This window comes from Gadus morhua, chromosome 15 (assembly GCF_902167405.1).
Source record: "Gadus morhua chromosome 15, gadMor3.0, whole genome shotgun sequence".
NCBI lineage: Eukaryota > Metazoa > Chordata > Actinopteri > Gadiformes > Gadidae > Gadus > Gadus morhua.
Window position 1 is genome coordinate 22,797,686 of NC_044062.1, and position 26,805 is coordinate 22,824,490.

General features: G+C 43.9%; 3 protein-coding genes across 4 annotated transcripts in view; all 3 read left to right on the forward strand.

The window, feature by feature from the left end:
• The first annotated feature begins 671 nt into the window (after positions 1-671).
• Positions 672-13,859, forward strand: LOC115559765 (transcription factor E3). Of its 2 annotated transcripts, none has more exons than XM_030378826.1 (11): positions 672-1,429; positions 3,312-3,401; positions 3,551-3,616; positions 4,181-4,346; positions 4,648-4,842; positions 5,012-5,116; positions 6,376-6,475; positions 7,799-7,855; positions 8,322-8,397; positions 8,784-8,931; positions 11,143-13,859. In XM_030378826.1, exons 1-11 carry the CDS (start codon positions 1,305-1,307, stop codon positions 11,476-11,478), a joined length of 1,464 nt encoding a protein of 487 aa, XP_030234686.1. In that variant the 5' UTR covers positions 672-1,304; the 3' UTR covers positions 11,479-13,859. The 2 variants fall into 2 exon arrangements, with proteins under 2 accessions (XP_030234686.1, XP_030234687.1); XM_030378827.1 differs by having other exon boundaries at positions 673-1,429; positions 5,033-5,116.
• A 985-nt stretch (positions 13,860-14,844) lies between these two features.
• On the forward strand, positions 14,845-17,637 carry LOC115560381 (alpha-crystallin B chain). Its single transcript, XM_030379786.1, has 4 exons — positions 14,845-14,854; positions 16,408-16,469; positions 16,638-16,760; positions 17,298-17,637. The coding sequence occupies exons 1-4, from the start codon at positions 14,845-14,847 to the stop codon at positions 17,439-17,441; spliced, it is 339 nt and encodes a 112-aa protein (XP_030235646.1). The 3' UTR covers positions 17,442-17,637.
• A 166-nt stretch (positions 17,638-17,803) lies between these two features.
• srbd1 (S1 RNA binding domain 1) overlaps positions 17,804-26,805 on the forward strand; it is a 142,266-nt gene continuing 133,264 nt past the window's right edge. Inside the window, exons 1-2 of the mRNA XM_030378824.1 lie at positions 17,804-18,026; positions 19,747-19,938. The gene's annotated coding sequence lies outside the window, so the exon portion shown is untranslated. The remainder of the gene's footprint in view (positions 18,027-19,746; positions 19,939-26,805) is intronic.

The window sequence follows — 26,805 nt, forward strand, 5'->3', positions numbered from 1 at the left end:
TAATTACCATAGTAAATGTACCATGGTAATTACCATGGTAAATGTACCATGACAAGGTACCATGGTAAAATGTACCATGGTAAAGGTACCATGGTAAAATGTACCATGGTAATTACCATAGTAAATGTACCATGGTAATTACCATAGTAAATGTACCATGACAAGGTACCATGGTAAATGTACCATGGTAAAGGTACCATGGCAAGGTACCATGGTAAAGGTACCATGGTAAAATGTACCATGGTAATTACCATAGTAAATGTACCATGGTAATTACCATAGTAAAAGTACCATGGACAAGGTACCATGGTAAATGTACCATGGTAAATTTGTCAAAACCAACGAAAAAAAAAAAAACAACGTACAATTACCATGGTACACTTACCATGGTACATTTACCATGGTACCTTACCATCGTACATTTACCATGGTACTTGTCAAAAATCCCATGGTACAAAATGTACCATAGTTTACCATGGTACATTTACCATGGTAAACTTTCATAAGTCTACTCTCCTAGTCCCTCCCACTTGTGGCTTTGGACCACAGCCTGCTCCCGGGATCCTCCCACTCACGGCTAGCTCTGGTCTGCAGAGACACTGTGGGATTATTTTTGATTTCCAGTCAGGCCCGCCTCCCTGGCTCGGAATTATAGTTTCTACATGTTCACATGAAGATACAGTTCACGTACTCTTGTGACGTCATGCCCTGCCCAGGCGCAGTGCTGTCTAGTGTAGTGGTTTACATAGGCTACTCCTTCTAAGGAGAGAGGCTGTCATACCGGAGGAGAGACCGTTATACACGAAAGAGAGAGTATGTGAGGGGAGAGAGAGGGTTGATACGTGAGGGGAGAGAGAGGGTTGATACCTGAGGAGAAAGTTTATACCAGGAGAGATATCGTTTATACCGGAGGAGGAGAGATAGTTTATATTGGAGGGGGAGGAGAAAGTTTATATTCAAGGACAGATTATTATGCTGGAGGCAGATAAAGTTTATACTGGAGGAGGAGAGAGAGATTATACTGGAGGAGGAGAGATAGTATATACTGGAGGAGGGGAGGGATTATACTGGAGGAGGTGAGAGAGTTTATACCAGGAGAGATAGTTTATACCTGGGGAGGAGAGGTAGTTTAAACCGGGGGAGGAGAGATAGTTTATACCAGGGGAGGAGAGATAGTTTAAAACGGCGGAGGAGAGATAGTTTATACCGGGGGAGGAGAGATAGTTTATACTGGAGGAGGAGAGAGTTTGTCCGTGGAGCGATAGTTTATACCGGAGAAGTAGGGAGTTTATACCAGGGGAAAGATGTCGTCTGCTGGGTCAGACCGAGACCAGGATGCGGGTGCGGGAGTTAACGCATGGCCCAGGGGACTGCCCCCCCACACCGTGTTCGTTATCCTGGAATCACCGGGATCCCTCAACCTGCAGAGGTGAGTAGGCTGCATACGGCTCTCAGCCCTGTTAACTAGCAGTCTGAAAAACTTGAGTCAGAGAGAGAGAGAGAGAGAGAGAGGTAGAGAGTGAGAGGTAGAGAGCGAGAGGAAAAGAGAGAGAGAGAGAGAGAGAGAGAGAGAGAGAGAGAGAGAGAGAGAGAGAGAGAGAGAGAGAGAGAGAGAGAGAGAGAGAGAGAGAGAGATCGAGCCAAGAATGGAACACACCCCATGTGTGGCTTGTATTAATTTGAAGGGACATGACTCAGCAAAAAGCACACCCACACACACACACACACACACACACACACACACACACACACACACACACACACACACACACACACACACAACACACAACACACAACACACATATACAGCTGACTAAGGACTTCCTGAGCTGGGTCAGCTCAGGAAGCAACCAAGAATGTCCTTACCACACATAACCTGAGCAGTCTGTGTATCTATCTATCTGTCTATATGTCCAAATGTCTGTCTGTCTTCATGTCTGCCTACATGTCTGACTGTCTGTCTGCCGGCCTACTTGCTGTCTGTCTGTCTACCCGTCTGTCTCTGTGTCATACCGGAGTCCAAACTGTCCAATCTCTCTAACCCTAACAATAGTGCACTCAACCATGCAGATATAAACCAAAACTACAAGAATAATTCAACTAAATCAAATTCCTCAAATAACGAAACTGCTTTAAAGGACAACTCCAGTGTAAAAATGGATTTGGGATATGTTTTGCATGATAACGAGCTGGATCGTTCGTTTTGGAGTACAAAAACCGCATATAGACGCATTATGCATTTGGCTGTTTTTAGCCGATTCCATTAAAACGCTATAAACTTGGAACGATAGGGGCATGTGTTATGGCAAAAAAACGAAATCGCTATTTTAAACCACTTAAAAGGCTAAAAGAAGCCTGACACTTCTTTGGTAGTATAATAAAGGTCTTAATATATAAAAGGAGGCATTGATTACTTTGTAAGTGTACAGATTGTTTATTTAAAAGGACATTTTATACACACAGTACCATCAGTAGTTCACCCGTCGTCGCCATCTTGTTTTATATGTTAAAACCCTTAACATATAAAACGACCAAGTGTCGGGCTACTTCTAGCCTTTTAAGTGGTTTAAAATAGCGATTTAGTTTTTACCATAACACATGCCCCCATCGTTCCAAGTTTATAGCGTTTTGGTAGAATCGGCTAAAAATAGCCAACTTAAGAATGCGACTACACACGCTTTTTTGCTCCCAAACGAACATTCCAACTCGTTATCATATTAAACATATCCCAGATCCATTTTACACCGGAGTTGTCCTTTAAGTTCTAAAATATCGGAACAAGAGACAGAGAATGTTTGCATTATATATACTTATTTTCATCGGCCAAGATCCAGGGCCAAGTCATGTCTGTCTGCCTGTCTGTCTACCTGTCTGTCTGCCTGTCCGTCTGTATACCTGTCTGGCTCATGGTCGTACTGGAGTCTCATCTGTCTATCTACCTGTCTGTCTGTCTGTCTGTCTGTCTGTCTATATCTCTATCTGTCTTATTTCTATTTGTCTGTATTCCCCACAGTCCAATCAGAATTCTGTCTGTCTGTCTGACACAGGCTCCTACCAGAGTACTACCTGTCTGTCTACCTGTCTGTCTGTCTCCGGGTCCTACCAGAGTCCCACCTGTCTGTCTACATGTCTGTTTGTCTCAGGGTTCTACCAGAGTCCTATCTGTCTGCCCACCTGTCTGTCTGTCTCAGGGTTCTACCAGAGTCCTACCTGTCGGTCTGTCTCAGGGTTCTAGCAGAGTCCTACCTGTCTGTCTGTCTGTCTCAGGGTCCTACAAGAGTCCTACCTGTTTGTCTACCTGTCTGTCTCAGGGTCCTACCAGAGTCTGGTATCGTTGTTGATATGGAAGAAGATCTTCTCCCTCAGGACTCCTTCTACCAGATAAAGAGCCAGCCTATCAGGTAGCATCTCTATAAAGAGCAAGCAAATCTGCTAGCATCTCTATAAAGAGACAGACAATAAGTTTGCGTCCCTATTTCATCTCACGTGAATGAATTTTGATGATAGTGGCTCCCCTTGTCACCTGTCTCCTCTTTCTCTCTGTTTTAAGTTCTCCAGCGATGGCCTCCTGCTTCTCCTCCTCCTCTTCAACACTCATGTCCACCGTGACATCCAGGTGAGAGAAGAGGTGATAGAGCTGGGATAGAGCGGTTTTACATGACAAAATCTTATATCACGATATGAGTAATTTTATATCACGATATGGATATATATCACGATATGGTATTTTTGAAGTAAATTAAAATAATAAATGGCTTAAAATAACCATACTTCACATTTGATCAGTTTTTTCTTTTATTTTGAACTTGAATTTCCATGCTTACAAAGGAGTAAGTAGCGAACAATCTGTCATTAACTGCAGTGTCATATAGTGCAAACATCTTGTAAACATTGAACTGTTTTTTCAATACAAATATATTTATTATTATTATTATTTATTTTTTCTCTCTCGGTATAAACGATATGGCCAAATCTCTCCCGAGGTGCTAGCGAGGTGATAGAGGGTGATATATGAGTGATAGGGGAAGGTATGGGGGGGAAGAGGAGTGATGCCTGGTTGACACCGCAGTCGGTGTGTGTGAATGAGCTAAATTCCCTGATGTAATGTAATGTAATAAAGGTTGATAGAGGGAAGATAGAGGGTGATAGAGGGGTGAATAACAGTTGACCCCTGCTCAAGGGTCCTCCTGCGCCAGGAGTTGATGCGGCAGCAGGTGAGGGAGGAGGACCGGAAGGAGGCGCAGCAGCAGTCCCTGCACCTCCTCACCTGCTCCTCTCCACCCATCCCCCTCTCCCCCGGTCCCCCGCCCTGCCCTCCCCCTCAGGTCCCCCTGGAGGTGCTCAAGGTACCTTACAGAGGATGTGGATATATGTTATTTATGTATAATGTATATATGTTTAGCATGGAAAACAAGCTATGTATATAATATATATAATGTATTGGTTGTGGACATATGATGTAAATAGTATATATAGTGAATACAAAATGTATGTATAATGTATATATAATGTATGCAAAGTACAGGTATACACAATGTGTGCATAATGTATCTACATTGTATGTTATGTATATATAATGTTTGTTTATATATTTAATGTAAACATAATGTATGTAATGTGTGTTTAATGTCTATACTGTGTCTCCAGGTGCAGACTCACCTGGAGAACCCCACCAGGTATCACCTCCAGGAGGCCCAGAGACAGCAGCTCAGGCACTACTGGGCAGCCACTGCAGCCAATCGCTGCACTCCCCTACTGCCCGGCACCGCCTCCAAGCTTGTTCCCGACCCCTCCCCCCCCAGTGCTCCCCTTCAAGTTCTCAGTCTCGCCACCAAAATAGAGGTACAGATGAACACTATCTCTGATATCTATACTATGTATACTAAACAACATGTACATAACTAGACTGTAAAATGTAATGTTAAAATTATGTAATACATATTATACACACACTGTTTAATATCTATATAACATATAAATAATAGTGTGAATGGCTGAATGTGATTTCCAGTCATCTGATTTGTTGATTGAGATCAAGGACACAGTGAACGATGACATCATCAGTCTGGAGTCCAGCTTCAACGAGGACTTCCTCATCCACTCTCAACCAGACATGGTAACCATAGCAACACACACACACACACACATACACACACACACACACACACACACACACACACACACACACACACACACACACACACACACACACACACACAACACAACACAACACACACACACGGACACTGACACAATAAAATTATATTTGATTTATTAAACAAAGTAACAAAGTGCTTCACAAGCATAAATAACGAAGAAGCCAATACTAGGACAGAAAACACAAGAAAAAGTAAGTACAACATAACGTAACCTAAAATAACAAATAACAGTATTGCGTTGTGATGTTGCATTCAATTAGGAAGCATGTTGCTTACACAGGAATAATAGAACACAGCGTTGTGTTACAATGTGAAAAATGTTGCTCATAGAGGAATAATAGAACACAGCGTTGTGTTACAATAGGAAAAGTTGCTACCAGAGGAATGCTGAGTCATCAAACAGCACATTTTGTTTTTTTCAAAAAAAGTCGACTGAAGCAATATGATTTCCTGTTTCCCAGAGAGAGGGGAGGAAAGAGTTTCAGCCTCTCTTAGTCTATGTGCATCAGGTTCTGTGTCTCGGTAGGTGTGTGTCGGTCAGAGTTTGTGTGTCGGTCAGAGTGTGTATGTGTGTGTGTGTGTGTGTGTGTGTGTGTGTGTGTGTGTGTGTGTTTGTACAGTCTCAATGGCAACATGAGGTTCTTAGTTGTTTTAACAGCAAGTGAGAAGAGCTGCGAGAACGAGGTAAGATGTTCAGTAGTTCTGCTAGTGCCTTAGGTTAGGGTTGGAGGAGAGGATAGAGTCAGGGGTTAGAGTCAGGGGTTATACGTTAGGGTCAGGGGTTAGTGGTCAAGGTTTAGAGCTAATAGGTCAAAGTTTAGATGTTAGGGTTAGAGGTTAGAGACAGGTGTAAGCTGTGAACGGTTGGAGGTCAGGGGTTCGAGGTTAGGGGCAAGAGGCCAGGGGTCTGAGATTGGAGGAAGCAGTGCTCTGTTATGTTACAGACTGTATGAAGCAGTACTGGTTTATGTTACAGACTGTATGAAGCAGTACTCTATTATGTTACAGACTGTATGAAGCAGTACTCTGTTATGTTACAGATCGTATGAAGCAGTTCTCTGTATGTTATACAGGTCAGGCTTGATGTCATTGACAGTTCCTTGGAAAAATGACCACAAACACTGAATCTTAATGGCCCTGAATTATTTTGGGTTGTCTTTGGCCTGCTTAATTTTGTGATTGTATTTTGTCCTGCTTTATGATTTCCTCTTTGCAGCTGCTGGATGTGTACAGCAGTGCTGGGTCAGACGACCCCAGCATCACCACTAGCAAGAGTTCCCTTGGCAACCTGGAGTCTGCAAAGAGGGAGCCTCAAGGTCAGCCACTAATGTAGTACTAATGTGCTCGCTTATATAGTACTAATGTACAGCTGATGAATGTATTGTTGATGCAGTACTATGTAGTACTAATGGACTGCAGATATAGAACTTATGAAGAATGAATGCACTGCTGATGCAGTACTAATGTACTTCTGATGTAGGACTAACATACTGTTGATGTAGTACTATTGTACTGCTGATGTAGTATTTTTACTAGAGCTGTCAAGCGATTAAAATATTTAATCGTGATTAATCGCATTAATGTCATAGTTAACTCTAATTAATCGCGATTAATCGCAAATCTTTTTCTATGCTAAATATCCCTTGATTTTTTTGTCCCATAATTCTTCCCATTTTAATTCTCTTATCAACATGGTGAAGTGCATCGGCTTGCCTTGTGCAAATGATTTTTTATTGATAACAACATTGGCATATACACTGATCAAAACAGGACGATACAAAAAAAGAGCCTATAGTGCAATTAAACGACTGCTGTGAACAGATGTCATTTGAACATAGCAGTCAGGCTACTGCTTCTTTGTTTTGAGCCAAAGAAAAAAAAAAAAAAAATATATTTTTTTTTTATAAAATAATTGCGTTAATCGCGCGATAAAAAAATTAACGCCGTTAAATTTGGTTTGCGTTAACGTCGTTAATAACGCGTTTAACTGACAGCTCTAATTTTTACACTACAGATGTAGTAATATTGTTCCACTATTACTTATATAGTGCTAATGTACTTCTAATGTGGTATGAATGTACTGCAGGTGAAGTACTAATATTCTGCTGACGTTGTGCTATTGTACTGCTGATGTAGTACTTTACACAACGGATGTAGTAATATTGTACTGCTATGACTAATGTAGTACTAATGTACTACAAATTCCACCCTGGGGATCAATAAAGTATCAATCTATCTACCTATCAATATATGTATACATTTATATATCTCATGTTTATATGTATATATGTTTATATCCCATGTTATATCTATATATGTGTATTTATATATATATATATATATATATATATATATATATATATATATATATATATATATGTTTATATCCCATGTTATATCTATATATGTGTATTTATATATATATATATGTATTTATATATATATATATATATATATATATATATAAATACACATATATAGATATAACATGGGATATAAACATATATACATATATATATCCCATGTTATATCTATATATGTGTATTTATATATATATATATATATATATATATATATATATGTGTGTATATATATATATATATGTATCTCATATTGTATATGTACATGTTATATTTCAGAAGTGGAGACCAAAGTACTAGCAAAGGAACGTCAGAAGAAAGACAACCACAATCTCAGTAAGCACTTCAATAATTCTACATCATACTATTTATACTAACATATATTATTGCATTGTTATTATTATTAGGAATTCCCAAAGTATCTGTGGATAATTGTTTTTATTCTGGAGTTTGGGTTTTCTTAGGTATTCACAGTGAATCTGTGTGGATATAATTCAATATGATTTATTTTTATTATTATGTAAATTTGAATGCAGAGCGAGCTAGTCATTATATGGATATATGTACTGACCGGGTGGTGGTTCAAGACCCCTGAAGGTTATTATAATTATTATTATTATATTATTATATCATTCCAAAAATGATTGTATTGATTTTAAAATGGTTGTCCTGCTAATGAACATTTGTCAAATCAGCAAGATGGGATGTTGTGAAATAGTGTCCATAGCAACGGTCTGCTATACAGAGATAACAGGCCGCTGAATGCCGGTATTGACCAATCAGAATCTGATGCAATATGCAGTCGAGAGACGGCGGAGATTCAACATCAACGACCGGATCCAGGAGCTCGGGGCTATGATCCCAAGATCAGCTGACCAGTAAGTGTCTCTCTCTCTCTCTCTCACTCACACACACACACACACACACACACACACACACACACACACACACACACACACACACACACACACACACACACACACGGTGATGGTGTTATACTGGGCGATGTTGATGGTGCTATACTGTGAATGGTCTTTATGGTGTCATACTCTGGATGGTGTGGTTGATGCTGTGGATGGTATTGATGGTGTTATACTGGGCGGTGTTGATGGTGTTATACTGGGTGGTGTTGATGGTGCTATACTGTGAATGGTCTTGATGGTGTCATACTCTGGATGGTGTGGTTGGTGCTGTGGATGGTATTGATGGTGTTATACTGGGCGGTGTTGATGGTGTTATACTGGATGGTGTTGATGGTATTTAGGGAGCTGCGCTGGAACAAGGGGACCATCCTGAAGGCTTCAGTGGATTACATCCGCCGGCTGCAGAAGGAGCAGCAGAGAGCCCGAGACCTGGAGGTCCGACAGAGGACCCTGGAGAACAGCAACAGGACCCTGGAGCTACGAGTCCAGGTAACACAACAGTAGATCCCTATGGCTCACCCAGGCCACACACCTGGTACACGCCCAGCGTACACACCTGGTACACACCCAGCTGACACACCTGGTACACACCCAGCTAACACACCTGGTACACACCCAGCTAACACACCTGGTACACACCAAGCTAACACACCTGGTACACACCCAGCTAACACACCTGGGGCCATATTCACAAAGGATCTTAGGGCTAAAAGTAGGTCCTAACTGGCGAATTTAGGAGTAACTCCTAAAAATAATGGGCGTGTCACTCTTAAATTTAGGACTCCTAACTTCTAAGTATTTTAGGCCTAAAAGTAGCACCTAAGTCTAGGAGAGCTTAAAAGTCCTCAAGAGGACTCCTAACTCAGTAAGACCTATTCACAAAGAATCGTAAAATGCCTCCGAGACGAAATGTTAGGGAATTCAACTTGTTGTGGAGTTAATGCGCGATGCAATAACATCCCCGACCAACAGGAATAATCAGATTAGTCCCGAAATCAAATGTTTGGCCACACTACGTTATTTAGCAACAGGGGAAATGCAACTTTGCAATGCCGACGATTTAAAATTATCGCAACCATCAGTCAGCCGTGCCATAAACTTTCCTTTGGACATTCAACAATTACACAGGATCAAAGCCAACTTCATGGCAATTGCAGGTATGCCCGGTGTGGTCGGTGCTATTGACGGGACGCACATAAAAATAATTGCGCCATCAAAAGACGAGGACGTGTTCGTCAATATGAAGAAAGTGCATTCCATCAACACGCAGGTTGTTTTTGATGCAAATTTTAACATAGCCTACTGGATGTTGTTGCAAAGTGGCCTGGATCTTCAGCTACCCATGATTCGCGCATTTTAATGGTGAGCGGTCTGAGGCAGCTTTTTGAGATGTACCAGTTGGGTGCCACTTGCTGGGTGACAGTAACTATCCATGCAAGACGTGGCTCTAGACACCCTACCTCAATCCACAACCGGGAGCACAGTTAAAGTTTAACATGTAAGTGATTACGTAGATTACGCTTAGTCCTATGCGTAAAACACATCGTATTGGCTCTTTGACGCCTTTTATTTGTTGAATCCATATTTATTATTGTTTACTGATTTCTTCCATAGATTCTAGAGCACACAAACATACACGAAATGTTGTGGAGAGAGGAATTGGGCAGATGAAACGTCGGTAACATGTCCTCCACGGCGAAATATGCCTCACCCCAGAGAGGGCAAGCACATTAATCACTGTATGTGCCATTCTACACAACCTCTGCAAGCGGAGGAACATTCCACAGCCAGACGATGATGATGATGATGATGGCGATCAACATGACAAGGAATTTGGCCGTGTGGAACCGAGTGGACAGGCATTTAGGGATCACTTTGAAAACACATTTTAGGTAAACACCTTGGCACAAATCAGTCAACACTTGGGTAGTTCATAACATTTATTTTTTCTTTTAAATTTTACGTATTTTTATTGTTTGCTTTCTCTCTCTCTTGAACGTGGAGGCTACAACGTCATTATCGTGGTCTGCACAAAATTGTCATCATGCGTGTATTCTGCTAACTGCACTATAACTACTTAATAGGAATTAATTTCTAGCCTAGGCTATTTCCTTGTTTTTCGGTGATTCAGTGGGCTCGTCTGAACAACCAATCACCGAACTGACCGCTTCTAAACTCGTGCACGAGAATTGACGTAATCCATAGCAACGGCGCGTCACTCTTAGTTCACTCTTTGTGATTTATCCTTAGTTAGAGTAGGTCTCAGCGGCTTTGTGAATAACTTTTAAGAAAAAACTCCTAAGTTAAATGTTTTAGCGCGAGTTAGGAGCACTCCAAGCGGTAAGATAAAATGCTTTGTGAATACGGCCCCTGGTTCATACCCAGCGCACACACCAGGTAAACACCCAGTGCACACACCTGGTAAACACCCAGCTCAAACACCTGGTACACACCCAGCTCAAACACCTGGTACACACAAGCTTACACACCTGGTACACATCCAGCTAACAAACCTGGTTCAAACCAAGCTCAAACCCTGGTACAAATCCAGGTGTGTGTACCACACATCCAGGTGTGTGTACTTTTGGTCCACACAGGTAACCCACCTGGTACACAGCCAGGAAGGCAACACACCTGGTACACACAGCTAACCCACCTGTACACACAGGTAACTCACCTGTTTACTTGTTGGTTTTGCAGGAGCTGGAGCTCCGGGCAGGTAGCCTGTCATCTCTCTCCAGCTGCTCCAGCATCTCCTCCCTTCACCCCACCTTTGCCTCATCAGCTCCTGCTATGGCGGCCATGTTGAACCCGCCCCTGGTTTCCATGGTGAGCACGCCTCCTGACCAGGAGCCCTTGAGTTTTGCGGAGATGGAGGACCCCCGGGGAGCCCCGCCCGTGTTCTCCCTGGACCTGCTGGGTTTGGGAGTCCTGGAGGACCTCCTGATGGAGGCTGGAGGGGCCGCCCCCCTTCCCCACGGAGCGTCCAGGGACCACGGGAGGAGGAGCCGATTCAGTATGGAACAGCAGGACTGAGGAGCCATGGTGCTCATCTACGTTACCAGGGTTCACCTGCAGTGCATTGACGAGGGGAAGCCATTGTAGCCTGGTTAAGGCTGTAGCCAGGTTTCTTAAGGGCCGTTTGAGACCCGAGCCCGGTTAGGTAACCTGCCTCCCCCTAGACGGAACCAGGGTCAGGGCAGCTAGGTAACCTCCATAACGTTATCCTTATCAAACGTTATTAATCACGCAAACACCGTAAACGTTATAACTTTAGTAATGAGTATGTTAATCCTGGTTTACTGAAGTGTAATGTCTAGTAATGAGTATGTTAATAATAGTTTAAAGTACTGTAATAGGCCTAGTAATGAGTATGCTTACACTAGTTTAAAGTACTTTAATAGGCCAGTAATGAGTATGTTAATGATAGTTTAAAGGAGTTTAATAGGCCTAGTAATGAGTATGGTAATAATAGTTTAAAGTAGGCCTACTGTAAAAGGCCTAGTAATGAGTCCCTCAACGACCTATATGGAACATATGGCCTGTGTTAACTATATGAACTAGCTAAATGTGTAGTTAAAGGTCCCATGGCATGACAGTTTCACTTAATGAGGTTTTCTAACATGAATATGAGTCCCCTTAGCGGCTTAGCCTGCCTATGCTCCACCAGTAGCTAGAAATGGCGTTAGGAGTGAAACGAGCACTAGGTATCCTGCTCTGCCTTTGAAAAAAAAAAAGGTTGTGCCTCGGCAGCGGGGCTCCGGTGGGAGACAATCGTGGTTCTCCTCCATGTCACCGTTCAGTCAACTTCAGATTGATGTGGAAGTGGAAGAATCAGAGACGTCGGAGAACCCGACGCAGTCGGTTTGAGATTCATAATATCGTCTGGAGGGGCACACATCTTTTGTCCGTGACAATATATAGGCCTATTATATGATATAGTTATCTATGTACAATATGATGTTATTTATAGAGCTCCAGGACTCCCGCCGGATCACCCAGAGTGTTATTGAATATTTAGCCCACAGTACACGGCAAAAAGCTGTGCGCGCCTCGCCATTGCGATACATCCACGGTAACACGAGCGCACGGTAGCCTACCGTGGCCGCAAGCACCATCCACCTTGACCCGCCTCTAAAAAACGGCACGTTTGTGGAAAGCTCTTTGTGGGACTGGCTCATAGTGGCTGTAATTCTGCAACAAGGCTGAATTAACACACTCCAAGACAAGTTACTACGACACACTCTCACTCTTCTTCTTACTTGACTGTAACACTGATTTGATTCAACCATTTCAAACTGTAGAACAGTTCAGCTATTCTAATTTGATCTAACTTTATTGTGTATGTATGTTTTATCACATTAGCTATTTCTTTAACTCTTAAACTTTTTTGGATTTCAACCATTTGGAATTTTCCAAATGGTATGAATGTGTCCGTTAACTCCTCGTTTCACTTGATGCAAGCCATTCAACATTTATTTACGTCTTTAAATATGCCGCTTTATTAAACCATATTTTCAAACTCACTTTGCACTACAGCACACAATGCATTTTCTAGTGGTCGTTATGGTCCTCAACATGCGCGCAGATTCATGCGCGCAGATGTTACTAGGGACGGGGGGGATATGACGCCCTCAGATTCATAGTGATCCCCCCCCCCCCCCCCCCACTGTCTACATAAGGCGACAAACATAGCTGGAAAAATGAGGATTAATGTTCCGTTAGTTAGACTAATATAGGCCTACATGCAGCGCGCATTGAGAGCCCGGCGTTTGTGTGCTACGACTAATGGTGCGTTCCTCTCGTGCATGAATGTCGGTATTTCCGAGCTCCAAGTAAGAATTTTTAATCAGAACCCCCTCCCCCCCCCCCCCCCCCCCCCCCCGTGAAGTCGGACCTCCAACTCGGAAAGTCAGATATTAATCTCACCAGCCAGACATAGAATTCATGCTATATTCTACTCATGTAAACAGTAGTTAGTTACATGTTTTGTTGTACGTTTGTGAGGCTGGGAAGCACTGGGAGCACTCAAATTTGGGGTTACGTTGTTTCGAGCTCCAAGTTCCGACTTTCAGTGTAAATTGAACACACCATAAGGCATCACTCTCACTCCCCAGGGTCCTAAAGAGGATGGCACTTGCGGCTGTACCTGTTGTGGTGATCATTGTCTATGACAGAGCGGGTGCTTCATGAAGAAACAAAATGAAGAAGCAAACAAAAATCAGAGCGTTTTTTCAAAAAACAAACATATTAAACGGCATTTGCTCTTACCTGAAATAGGCTCAATGTAAAATAAAAGTATTTTTAGGCCGTAGGTGAACAGCTTGAATGTTTTTTCATTTTTATGTATAATCTTATTTTAACAAAAAAAATACTAAATAAATTGTGAGTGTGCCTGGCTCTGGCCCATATATTAATACCTTGTCATTCTCTTTAGATAGCTACCTAGCGCTAGCATATTAATAACATTTCATTCTCTGTAGCTAGCAAGAGATTGTTGATGGTGGTGCCCATATCATCTGCTGAGGCTGAGCGCAGTTTCTGGGTTACGCAGATTGAAGACTTTGCAATCAATCATGATGCAAAAAAGACTCAATGGCATTGCTGTGAGGCATATTCACCAAGAGAGGCTTGACAGACTGGACAGAAAAGAAATTGCCCAGAGAGTATGTTAATAATAGTTTATAGTAGGCCTACTGTAATAGGCCTAGTAATGATTATGGCAATACTATAAGTACTGTAACAGGCCTCGTAATGAGCATGGTAATACTGGTTTAAAGTACTTTAATAGGCCAGTAATGAGTACTATGTTAATTATAGTTTTAAGGAGATTAATAGGCCTAGTAGCCTATTGAGTATGGTAATAATAGTTTAAAGTACTGCAATAATGAGTATGTTGGTAATAGTTTAAAGTACTTTAATAGGCCTAGTAATGATGGTAGCTTCATTATAACGTCACGGGAATGAAACCTGTGGAGAAAATACAAAATAAACACTAAGACACGCAGCTTGTGTGATAATGCTATTATTTGTCTTGAGGATTTGCATTTCCCTTAGGAGAGGACTGTTTTTAGTTGTGCTTATAACTCTCACTCTTCCCGTGCTGTTGGCTCGTTGCATTGCTAAGGCTGGACTAGACTATTCATTTTTAATTTTTTTACACGACAGGGAAGGGAGGTCAGAAGGCTAAGGTTAAGAGCCTTAGCCTTCTAACCCTAACCCTATTTGATTTAATCTTAAGGCATGATCATGGGAGAAGTACTGGCAGCAAAGTTACCAAGAATACATTCAACGAGACAATAGATGACCAAGATTCTTATAGTGAAACGTTTTCATTGATGGTAGGGAGTGGGAGTGACTTAAGGCCAAGTAAATTTGTCATACAATAGGTGTTAATTGGACATGTCTGCAGGTCTGTAAGACATGGCTGTAAACAAGTTTACACAACAATGAAGTCAGTCAATTGGCCTGTTCTCAATACCAGACTGACTGGCTCCAGTGGGAACTCAAATCCGAATTACCTTAACCTCTCTCAGTTAAAAGAGAGGAAGGGATGTGTTTTAAGGTGCAGGGAGAATGTATACAGTTCCTTCTAATGTGCATAATAATTATATAAACAAGGTTAATATAATTTGTATATAATTGTATATTTATAGTTATGATTGATATTTCCACGACACTATCTATCTATCTATTTACTACGTATCTCTCTCTCTCTCTCTCTCTCTCTCTCTCTCTCTCTCTCTCTCTCTCTCTCTCTCTCTCTCTCTCTCTCTCTCTCTCTCTCTCTCTCTCTCTCTTTCTATATCCAAAAGATGACCATTGATACTTTAAAGAAGGAGGGCAAGACACAAAAGGTCATTGCCAAAGAGGTTGGATGTTCCCAGAGCTCTGTGTCCAAGCACATTAATAGAGAGGCGAAGGGAAGAAAAAGATGTGGTAGAAAAGAGTGTACAAGCAAGAGGGATAAACGCGCCCTGGAGAGGATTGTCAAACAAAACCGATTCAAAAATGTGGGGGAGATCCACAAAGAGTGGACTGTAGCTGGAGTCAGTGCTTCAAGAAGCACCACACACCGACGTATGCAAGATATGGGCTTCAGCTGTCGCATTCCTCGTGTAAAGCCACTCTTGAATAAGAGACAACGTCAAAAGCGTCTCGCCTGGGCTCAAGACAAAATGGACTGGACTGCTGCTGAGTGGTCCAAAGTTATGTTTTCAGATGAAAGTAAATTTTGTATCTCCTTTGGAAATCAAGATCCCAGAGTCTTGAGGAAGACAGGAGAGGCACAGAATCCACGTTGCCTGAAGTCCAGTGTAAAATTTCCACAGTCAGTAATGGTCTGGGGTGCCATGTCATCTGCTGCTGTTGGTCCACTGTGTTTCCTGAGGTCCAGGGTCAATGCAGCAGTCTACCAGGAAGTTTTAGAACACTTTATGCTGCCTGCCGCGGACCAACTTTATGGAGGTGACGATTTCATTTTCCAACATGACTTGGCACCTGCACACAGTGCCAAATCTACCAGTACCTGGTTTAAGGACCATGGTATCCCTCTTCTTGATTGGCCTGCAAACTCACCTGACCTTAACCCCATAGAAAACCTATGGGGTATTGTGAAGCGGAAGATGCGAGATGCCAGACCCAACAATGCTGAAGAGCTGAAGGCCACTATTAAAGCAACCTGGGCTCTCATAACACCTGAGGAGTGCAACAGACTGGTCGACTCCATGCCACGCCGTATTGCTGCAGCAATTCAGGCAAAAGGAGCTGCAACTAAGTATTGATTGCCATACATGCTGAAACTTTCTATATATATATTTATATCTTTAATATATACACACCCAGGAGACCAGGAGCAGTGCTGTGGGGTCGAACTTCGAGAGTGCCCACTCAAACCTCTCCTCCATTCTGGCGAACCATCGGACACGGCTGCAGCAAGAGAGGTAGTCCCTCGATGAACACAAGAGCGCCGCGGGGAAGAGTCCTCCAGGCGTTTGAGGGAGTTCCTGAGCCGGCAGGGAACACAGGTGGGCCCAACTTTCCTTGTCACTCATGGTCTGGTTCAGAGTGTGAGTGGCCATCTGGAGTTTCCTGTATTAGAGTGAGCCTGCTCTCAATGGCCTTCCCTGAATAAATAAAGTTTCAATAAATAAACATTATGTCCAGAAGCCATAACAATGTCCATGTGTGGGCAGTTTAACTGCGACCCCAGCGGCTTCACGGTCCACGTGGACGTGAAGCTCTTCAGCCCGGAGGACCTGCTGGTCAAGGTCAGCGGAGACTTCGTGGAGGTCCAGGGGAAGCACGAAGAGAAGAAGGTGGGCACATTGGACGCATGTTTTTTTTATCACTTACATAGGTATAGAAAACACTGCGAATACCTTGGTGGGCAACAAAGCCCCCCCCCAACCCTAACCCTAACCCTGTAGCAGTATAGATCATAATAATAAATAATACAATAAAATAAAGTAAGTATATTAAGAGAAACTAAGACATTAGTAACAAGTAAAGCCTAAAGTAATTTGTATGTTTGCTTGATGTTTCCTCCAAGCAGTCAGGCTCCTGGAGGAATCCACTACCCCCAAACCAACCCCACGCAAACTAAAACAAAAGAGACTTTAAATACATGTTTTTCTGTAATTGCACAGCATTTTTGCACTAGAATAAACCGTGGCTGGTACCACTATCACTTGATCACTTTACGCATGTGCTACTTATTTTTACATATCTGTATTTACATAATCTGTATTGTTGTTGCTATGTAGCTGTTGAGGAACCAACCATTAAGAATGTTACTGTTGTGTACTTTAACAATTAGATGTAATTTAAGTGAGTCTGATGTTGTCCGTGTGTAGAAGGACGGATCCGGCACCATGACCCGACAGTTCAGTCGCCGCTACCTCATACAAGGGGGAGTGGACACCATGGCGCTGGAGTCCACCGTCTCCCCGGAGGGCATCCTCATCATCTTCGCTCCGATGCTCCGATGGTCATTGTAAATATAATGTATTCAGAACTAACAAATTTGTTTTGGCGAGACAATCCATGCAAGATATTGTTTGACAATATGGAGACAAACAAAGAGATCGTTCAAAAGTTAATGTTTTAATTTATATTTGTCATGGCATCTTTATAAATATGTGATACAAATGCACTCTTTATGTATAATATTAAAAAACAAAAGTATTGCAAGTGCTCCTTGGTTCAAGCTCCTTCCCCCTCTGGTGTGAATTCCTCCAACAAGGAGTCCACTTGACTGAAAGAGAAGCAGAAAAACGTCATATATTCAGCATGCAAATCAACACGTTACATTCCTCAAATTACATTTCCCCACGCACAACACCTGGTTCATTCCTGGACCAGGTGTCCTCCAGAATGAGACGATAGCAGATGATAAACTACACCAGTGTGTCCATTTATAGGCTCTGCTTCGGTTAAATCGCCTAATTTGGTCCTTCACTCGTGTCCTCTGCTTGCATAGAACCTGCAGTAAACTACCGTTTCCGATCTCCTCTCCGTCAGAATCTAAACAAGAGAAGCACGATAAATAATAACGATCGGAAACGATTCCTTTTCCATTTGAGGTAAGTACAGCCAGGACTCCCATTCAGCTTACATGCACAAATGATGCATTAAATCATGTATTGTATTCAAATCCAACAATGTGGAATGTGTGTGCGTAGTGCGGCACTTACGGAGGCCCGGAGCGTGGCCACAAAGTGGCAAAATGCTTCTAAAATCCGGTCCCCTGTTCTGGAATGTCTGAGAGTATCTGCATCCAAAATATCCTCCTCAGTCAAAGCTAAGGGCTAAAGGTTAGAGCTACCCCCCGCTGGCTTCTCACCCTCGGCGTCGCGGAGCAGCTGTTAAAGGACCTCCTTGTCCGCAGCCAATTAAGAGCGTTAGCCATTTAGAGATCATGGAGAGTAACCCCAGGTAGAATTACACCACATAGAATTACACCCGGTAGAACTACACCAGGTAGATTTACACCCGGTAGAATTACACCACATAGAACTACACCAGGTAGAACTACATCAGGTAGAATTAAACCCGGTAGAATTACACCAGATAGAACTACATCAGGTAGAACTACACCACGTAGAACTACACCAAGTAGAATTACATTACACACGTTTACTTACTAAAGTGCAGTTTAATAAACATAGTCAGTGCTAACCAATCACATTCACTGTGAATAAGGTCAATAGTACCATACCTGTCGTAAGGCCAGGTGGACGGGAGACGGCGGGGCACATTGAGCAGAACAGACCCCCTGGTGGAGCCCTTGGCAGAACAGAACAGTCAGCGAGGGCTTCGTCCCACGGCTCACGTGGTTCTATGAGATACAGCGTGGGCACGGCATCGCACCTGGCGCACCTCTTCTGCTTTCTGTGGGCCGTCTTCTGCTTCTGAGAGGGCTCTGTGTCAGAGCTCCACTCTTCCTTTGTCGACTCCGAGGTGCTGGGTGGGGGACACGACTCTGGTTCCCTGTGTGTTCCCTTTGTGGAAGCTGAATGAGAAGCTGTGAATGAGAGTACATGTGTCCAAATATGTGTGAGTTTATACCATATATTCCATGGAGCCACTGATTGAGGGCTGGTGGAGACTAGAGGTCTGTCCAGCTGGAGGTGGCTGGTGCTGGTGGAGACTATTCCCTGTATTTAGGTTACGCGAATGACTAATCGCGAAACCATCAGGATTCAGGATTCAGGATCCCCCGGTCAACATATCTGAGCAAGGGGCTAGTATGGGAAAATCCCAGCATGAAAAATGGCCCCACTCCGCCCCTGGTCTGGTTATTCTATTTTACCAGATCAAGACACTACAGTATTCATAACTATCACACAAAGGGGCCACTATGAGTGAAGCAAACATCCATCGACTCGAAACAATTGGTCATTCCATACAGAGTAAAATTATTTCTTTGGACATCAATGCAGTGGGGTAGGTTTTGTTTGAACATTTGAACATGCATTTGCATTTGAACATGCATTAAGCATGGGGTCCCCCAGGACATCTTAAGTCAAACATCAAATTTTCTGAATTGTGGTGTGCATTTTCTAAATCAATTTATGGGTGAATTGTATTATTGGTGTAAGGGAAAAACAAACGTTAGGCTAGGGATGACCATTCACAATACTGTGGACTATGTATGCCTCTCATTATATTAAGCCTCTCAAGCGTTCCTTGGCTTTCACAGATATATTCTCCCGTAGAACAAGCAATTATGAATGTAATATAACATAAAAAAGTAAGTCTATGTAGATGCTCAAAGCGTTGTGTTCTGTGCCATCACCACAGCTGGACGTTCAACACCCAGAGACCAGGATGAGTCATAGGGAGGCGTCCAACGAGGCGTGCTCAAGGATCTTCTCCATACTGGCACACCAGCGGACAGATATACGTCAACAGATGGAGAGGCTGTATAAACAACTGCACCACCTGACAGAGGCCTTCAGGCACTTGTAGTGTCTGAGCCAGCAGGAAACACCGGTGGGCCCGACTCTCCCTGTCACTCACTGTCTGGTTACACTATTTCCAACCAGGTATCACACGATTTCATGCTCATAGTCATGAAAATTATTATATTGAATCGTGTACCAGAGCACGATTGGATGACTTTTTTTCATGCTACACAGAACGAAATGTAGACCAATGCACTTTGAATCAGAGCATTTCTCAGACTATTTTCGTTCTGGAAGGTTATTTTAACCCTTACATTTAAATTTGATGATGTTCTTTGACTTCAGAAGGGGGGATGTGCAGATAGTACAGTGCACCCTCTAGTTATGTATAGGCCTACGTCAAAACCACAAATGCAACTAAGGGTAAATGCCGTGTATTATGGATGCTCCCATATTTTTCAGACCTCCTCAAAAAGTGAAACTAACCACATCGCTTCAAACCAGTCTCATACAGATATGTAGAATAACTATGTTATTCCACAGCAGAAAACGTAGTTGTTTTGCAAGAACGGCTCTAAAAATGTGTGAAGTTTTTTATCGTTGCTACCGTGGTTGCTATGGACGCTGCTATCGCTGTAAGCAAACATGGTGGGCAATCATTTGACAATCAGTGGAGTGTTTCAGCATTAAAATGCATATACAGTTAGAAATGTATTTTATTTTCATAATCTTCAGTATTCAGTGACTGTATAGGATGTTTAGTTAGTCAATTGAACTGCTCGTGCCGTTTCTCATACTTATTGGGGGTTTTGAGGGACTTTAAGAAATGACCAAAATTACATATTTTACACACATGATGTTTTCCAAACATATGAAGCAATGGGCTAAATTTTTTATCCAAATCCCCCTGCCCCCAAGTTATCGTATGCATCCATATGCGCTTGTTTATTACGCCCCACCTCTAGTTGGCCCTACAGGGGCTAACAGCAAACCACCATTGACCCCAAATTTGAAAGAACACATTTTAAAAGTACCGAACCAGTGGGATTTATTTGCATACATGACATTAAGGCATCCAACAAAGTCCAAATCATAAAGATAAGAAAAATCCCAGAGAGGCAGCACGACCAGCCAGCAGTCCCATGACCAAAATCCTCCCAATGGGAACGGGAATCTGTGGCTTTTACCTCAAGTCTTGACGAGCGGTCCAGGTCCTCCTAATCAACTCCACTGACGCAGCACACCTGAGCATGGACGGAGACAAGCAAACAGAACAGGGACTCACACTACTGGGAACACAACCACACAGGAAACACATACAGCCGTAACACTGACCTATGGCAATTATTTAATCTTCTGCAACATGCCCTGCATACGTATATCCTGTATTAACTACATTAATATGTTCTATGAACACAATATTCAGATCAACCCCCAAACATATTGATTCTCGGTTCCTTTGATAGGAGAGGGATGCTGTGATGAGGACCATTAATTAACTAAATGTAAGCACAGTTGACGTTGCAAACAAGTTTATGAGTTCTGTGTTAAGTGCAGTTTACACAAACCTAGATGAGGTGGTATCACCTTAATAGTGCTCTTCACTCATTTACTAATTTAAAGGGACACTGTCTAGGAATTACTCCCATCAGCATGAATCATACCCTATCTCATATGAGGGGGTCATTGCCTCGGTGGCACTCAGGGAGGCGCTGTTCTGCCTGGCACAACTTAGTATATGCATCTATTTCCTAGCCAGCGGAAACGAGTTATCGGGGGACGCATCCTTGGTCCAACTGGAGGAAAAGATTGGTCCAACTGGAGGAAAAGAACGTGAAGATGACGTATGAAGAGGAGAATAAATAAATAGGGGAAGAGAGATCAAAGAGCCCTCAAGCAGCAAGAAATTGTAAGGAAAGAGCAGATGAAGCTCCTCAAGGTAAAACAGGAGCAGGAGAAAAAGAGGTGGAAGTCATTAGCGAAAACGGCCACCGAAAGGCTGGAAGAGAAGAGGAGACGAAAGGAAGAGCTGAAGCAAAGCTTTAGTTTGCAGCAAAACAACAGGAGAAATTGGACAAACAGTGGTCTAGAATGTTGGCCAGCGATGGAAAGGGAAGAATGGAATTGGGGAAGAAGTTGAAAAAAGAAATGGCCAATCAGCATGAAAAGATGGTGGTCAGGAGAAATAGGGAGGAATTCTTTATGTGGGAGGAGAAAAAGGAAAAGAGGGAAGCAGAGAAGCTATTGGATAAGGAGTGAAACAAACAAAAAAGGAAGGAGGAGAAAGAAGAAAGGGAAAGGAAAAAGGCCCTCAGAAATGGAAGGTTCCCTACGGTCTCTATTCGATTCCGGTAGCCTCTAGGGCGCAAACCTCTCCTCAAAGGAGCTCCTCTCCTCACGGAAGCTCCTCCTCTCACTGTGGCTCCTTAACTCACTGAAGCTCCTCTCCTCACTGTGGCTCCTCTCCTCAATGTGGCCCCTCCTCCTCCTCACTCAGTGCTCCTCACCACACTGTGGCCCCTCGACTCACTGTGGCCCCTCCTCCTCACTGAGGTTCCTCACCTAACTAAGGCCCCTCCTCCTGTGGCACCTTGACTCACTCTGGCCCCTCCTCCACGCTATGGCCCTTCCTCCTCACTGTGAACCCTCCTCCTCATTGAGGGTCCTCCTCCTCACTGTTTCCCCTCACCTCACTGTGGCTTCATCTCCTCACCTCACTGTGGCCCCTCCACCTCACTGTGGCTTCATCTCCTCACCTCACTGTGGCCCCTCCACCTCACTGTGGCCCCTCCTCCGCACTGTGGCCCCTCCTCCTCACTGAGGCTCCTCACCTCACTAAGGCCCTTCCTCCTCACTGTGGCTCCTGCTCCTCACTGTGGCTCCTCCTCCTCCTCACTGTGGCCCCTCCTCTGCACTGTGGCCCCTCCTCCTCACTGAGGCTCCTCACCTCACTAAGGCCCTTCCTCCTCACTGTGGCTAATCCACCTCACTAAGGTTCCTCACCTCACAGTGGCCCCTCGACTGCCTGTGGCCCTTCCTCTTCACGGTGGCCCCTCCTTATCACTGTGGCCCTCACCTAACTGAGGCTCGTCACTTCACTAAAGGTACGGCCACACTGAACGCGATACGCTCGTAGGATTACGTGCGTAACGCGCCGCTTGATCATTTTGTGTCTCAAAAATGGTTCAACGCGCATAACGCGCCTCACGCGCCTACGCAGCTAGATGAGCCCGCCCAAAACTTATTTTCCCCAGATACTTTTCTTTTGCTCCACAAACATGGCTGAGATCACCACCATCGCTGCACTGTATTTGTTGTGGGAGTTCGAGGAGAGTAGGTAACCCAAACGCCGTCGTGTTTGGGTGCATGATATCCTCTGTAGGCGCTCACAGCTGGGTGAGTTTCACCACCTCCTCCAGGAATTCCGCCTGGATGACGGCCGGTTCCAGCAGTATTTTTCGGTTGATTGGGGCCATGTTCAGACCTGCTAGCCCGGATTGGTGCCAGGATCTCCCGTCAGGACACCAACTAAAGGCGCTCCATATCAGCTGCGGAGTGCCTGTCCTCCGTCTCCCAGTGACGTCGGGCCAAGCTCAACGCTAATTGGCTAACGCGCCTAACGCGCTGCTTTAGCGCGTGTAACGCATCTACACGCTTAAACCAATTGTTCCCTATGCAAAAATGGCGATTTTCTACAACTCTAACGCACGTAACGCGTTCAGTGTGGCCATACCGTAAGGCCCCTCCTCCACACTGTGGCCCGCCCTCCTCACTATGGCTCCTCCTCCTCACTGAGGCTCCTCATGTCACTGTGGCTCCTCATCTCACTGTGGCCCCTCCTCCTCACTGTGGCTCTTCCCCCTCACTGTTGCTCCCCCTCACTGTGGCTCCTCCTCACTGTGGCCCCTCGACTCACTGTGGCCCCTCGACTAACTTTGGCCACTCCTCCTCACTGAGGCTCCTCCTCCTTACTGTGGCTCCCCCTCAACTCACTGTGGCTCCTCCTCCTCATTGTGGCCCCTTGGCTCACTGTGTCTCCTCCTCCTCACTGAGGCTTCTCACCTCATGTAGCCCCTCGAATCACTGAGGCCCCTCCTCATCACTGAGGCCAGAGGCGGAGTGGCCATCGGGAAGATCTGGAGTTATCCCGGTGGGCCGGTCCATTTATGTGGGCTGCGGCAGTATTCGGGGCCGCGGGCACCCCCTGGCGGCCCATGTAACGTAGGTCACGCGAACGAGCAATCGCAAAATGCACGAGAGATCCCGTTAGGGCCTCAATGAAACTCCCCTCTTCACTGAGGCCCCTCTCTTCACTAAGGCCCCTCTCTTCACTGAGGCTGCCCCTCCTCACTGAGGCCCCTCTCTTCACTGTGGCTGCCCCTCTTCACTTAGGCCCCTCTTCACTGAGGCCCCTCTTCACTGTGGCCCCTCTCTTCACTGTGGCACCATTCTTCACCCCTCTCTGTTTACCCTAAATAAATACATTTTATATTCAAAGCGAATATTAAAGCAACACAGTCTGATGATTGATAAGTATAGTGCAGTGTCTGTAATCTGATTGGATGTAAATGTATCAATGTTGTGTTGAGTAAAATTATGACCAGTTAAAATTAGCATGCAATTAGAGTTCAAGTTGAGTTAAAGATGAGATCAACATGGGGGTCTATCAGGTTCAAAACAATTATGAATGAAGAATAAAGATCAACAGAGGATAAAGGAAAAAAGATGATAACATAATATTGGACTAGAATCAAAATGGACAGATATATTGGCGGCATAACAAGCAAAACCATTTAGGTAACGAGGGAGAGTGAATAATAAGGCAGTGAAGCAACACGAGAAATTTCTCAGGCGCTTATGCCTCTTTTTCACCGACAGTACCAGCTCAACACTCCACGACTTGGTTTGGTTCCAGGCACATCGTGTTTCCTTCTAGAATAAAGCACCTCTTCAACGTGGGTGAGTCGTCATGACAAGCATGCGCGCAGTGGTGTATAAAGTACTCAAAAGCCATACTTAAGTAAAAGTACAGATACCTTACTGGAAAATTACTTAAGTAAAAGTAAAAGTCACCTTTTAGAATAGTACTTAAGTAAAAGTATTAAAGTATCTGATCTTTACTGTACTTAAGTATCAAAAGTACTTTTCTGATATTAAATGTACTTAAGTACTGAAAGTAAAAGTACAAGTAACTGCTGTTAATAAAAAAGCAAAGGGTCAGAATTTTGAGAATAATGGAGTTTATTTCAACTAACACAAACACAATAGGCAAAACTCCACAAGGCCATAAACACTTCCGGTCCAACCTACCTCCAGGACCTCCTCACCGCTCATTTTAAATCAAGGACACTCAAACCTCCTTGCAGTGTTAAAGTGTGCTATACAAATTAGATTCATTATTTATCATTATTAAAACAGCACCGAAAGTGTGTGTGTGTGTGTATGTGTGTGTGTGTCTGTGCGTGTGTGTGTGTGCGTGCGTGTGTGTGCGTGCGTGTGCGTGCGTGCGTGTGCGTGTGTGTGTGTGCGCTGGTACACGTTACTTAATATTGATTTTGGTGTCATCCAGGATCGCGGATTTTCGGAAAACTTAAGTCCCTGCCCAAAAAGGGTATTTAAATTAGCTTTGTAGCAAAAATGGCACATATACAGCGTATTGAAGTGTATAAGATAGTGTTGTAATACTGCGTGTACAAACCAGCCTGATACAAATAGTAGAATTTTGATAGCCCTTGCCCTCGTCCTAGCCATGCATTTGTGTGTTGACAGTCGTAGGAGTTTTGATCGACGTAGCAACAGTAACTAAGCAAGGGGGCTTTGCGAACGTGCGCTGGGACAGCTGATTCGCCAAACAGGCTCGCAGTCTGTGTTCTACCACAGTCCCCAACGTTATTCTCATATCTCTCATGATTCATTTTTTTTTTCTAAAGATGAGTTGATTTTGTAACGAGTAACGAAGGTTTCAAGGGAAATGTAGCGGAGTAAAAGTATCCGTTTTCTTCGCAAAATGTAGCGAAGTAAAAGTAAAAGTACAGAGAAATATAAGTAGTAAAGTAAAGTACAAATATCCAAAAAAATACTTAAGTACAGTAACGAAGTATTTCTACTTCGCTACTATACAACACTGCATGCGCGAAACTGCAGTGACATACTTATTCACGCAACACATAAACAGACAGGGCTCCACTTAGGAGCTTCTCCAACTCTCTCAGGGTCCACGGCGTGTTCCTGCGCGCTGATCCTGCCGTGTCCAATAATCAAACACTATTGTTGACTGAATGCTGATGCTAGTATTTAAAGATGCCGGGTGTCGGGTGTCAGGCTCGGACGTCGCTGTTACGATCTGACCTACCGAGCTCGCTATTAACCTGGGTAGACAGTCCGTAACCTAAGTCTGTCCCTACGTGGTGTGCTGAACTTGAGTATGGTTCCTAATCTTTCCCTGGGTGAGTGCAATCTAACCTATTTAGGCCCCGTCCACGCGAAGCCGATTTCATGGCGAAACCGCAATGGTCTTGTACGGTTCGGCCTTCCGTCCACACGAAGCCGGCGAATCCGCTGACCGAAACCGCAAACTTCTGAAACCACCCTCGGAGGTGGTTTCAAATCTACACGGTTTCGTTTTGGATTCGTGTGGACGCCTGAAACCGACTGAAACCGTAAACCATGACGTCATCGCCCCACCCCTCGACCCTTTAGCCAATGACTGTAAGCCCGCGGAGTCTCAGAACTCACAACAGCAAGGATTTCTGTAGCAGAAGCAGCGCCCCTTATGGGCTCGGAATGTGTACTACAGCGTTTCTACAGATCTACCCGGTTTCGCTTGGCTTCGTCTTTACGGAGATACTGCGAAACCGGATAGATCGAACGGTTTCGCCTGTTTCGGCTTCGTGTGGACGGGGCCTTAGGCCCCGTTCACACAAAGCCGATTTCATAGGCGAAACCGCAAAGGTCT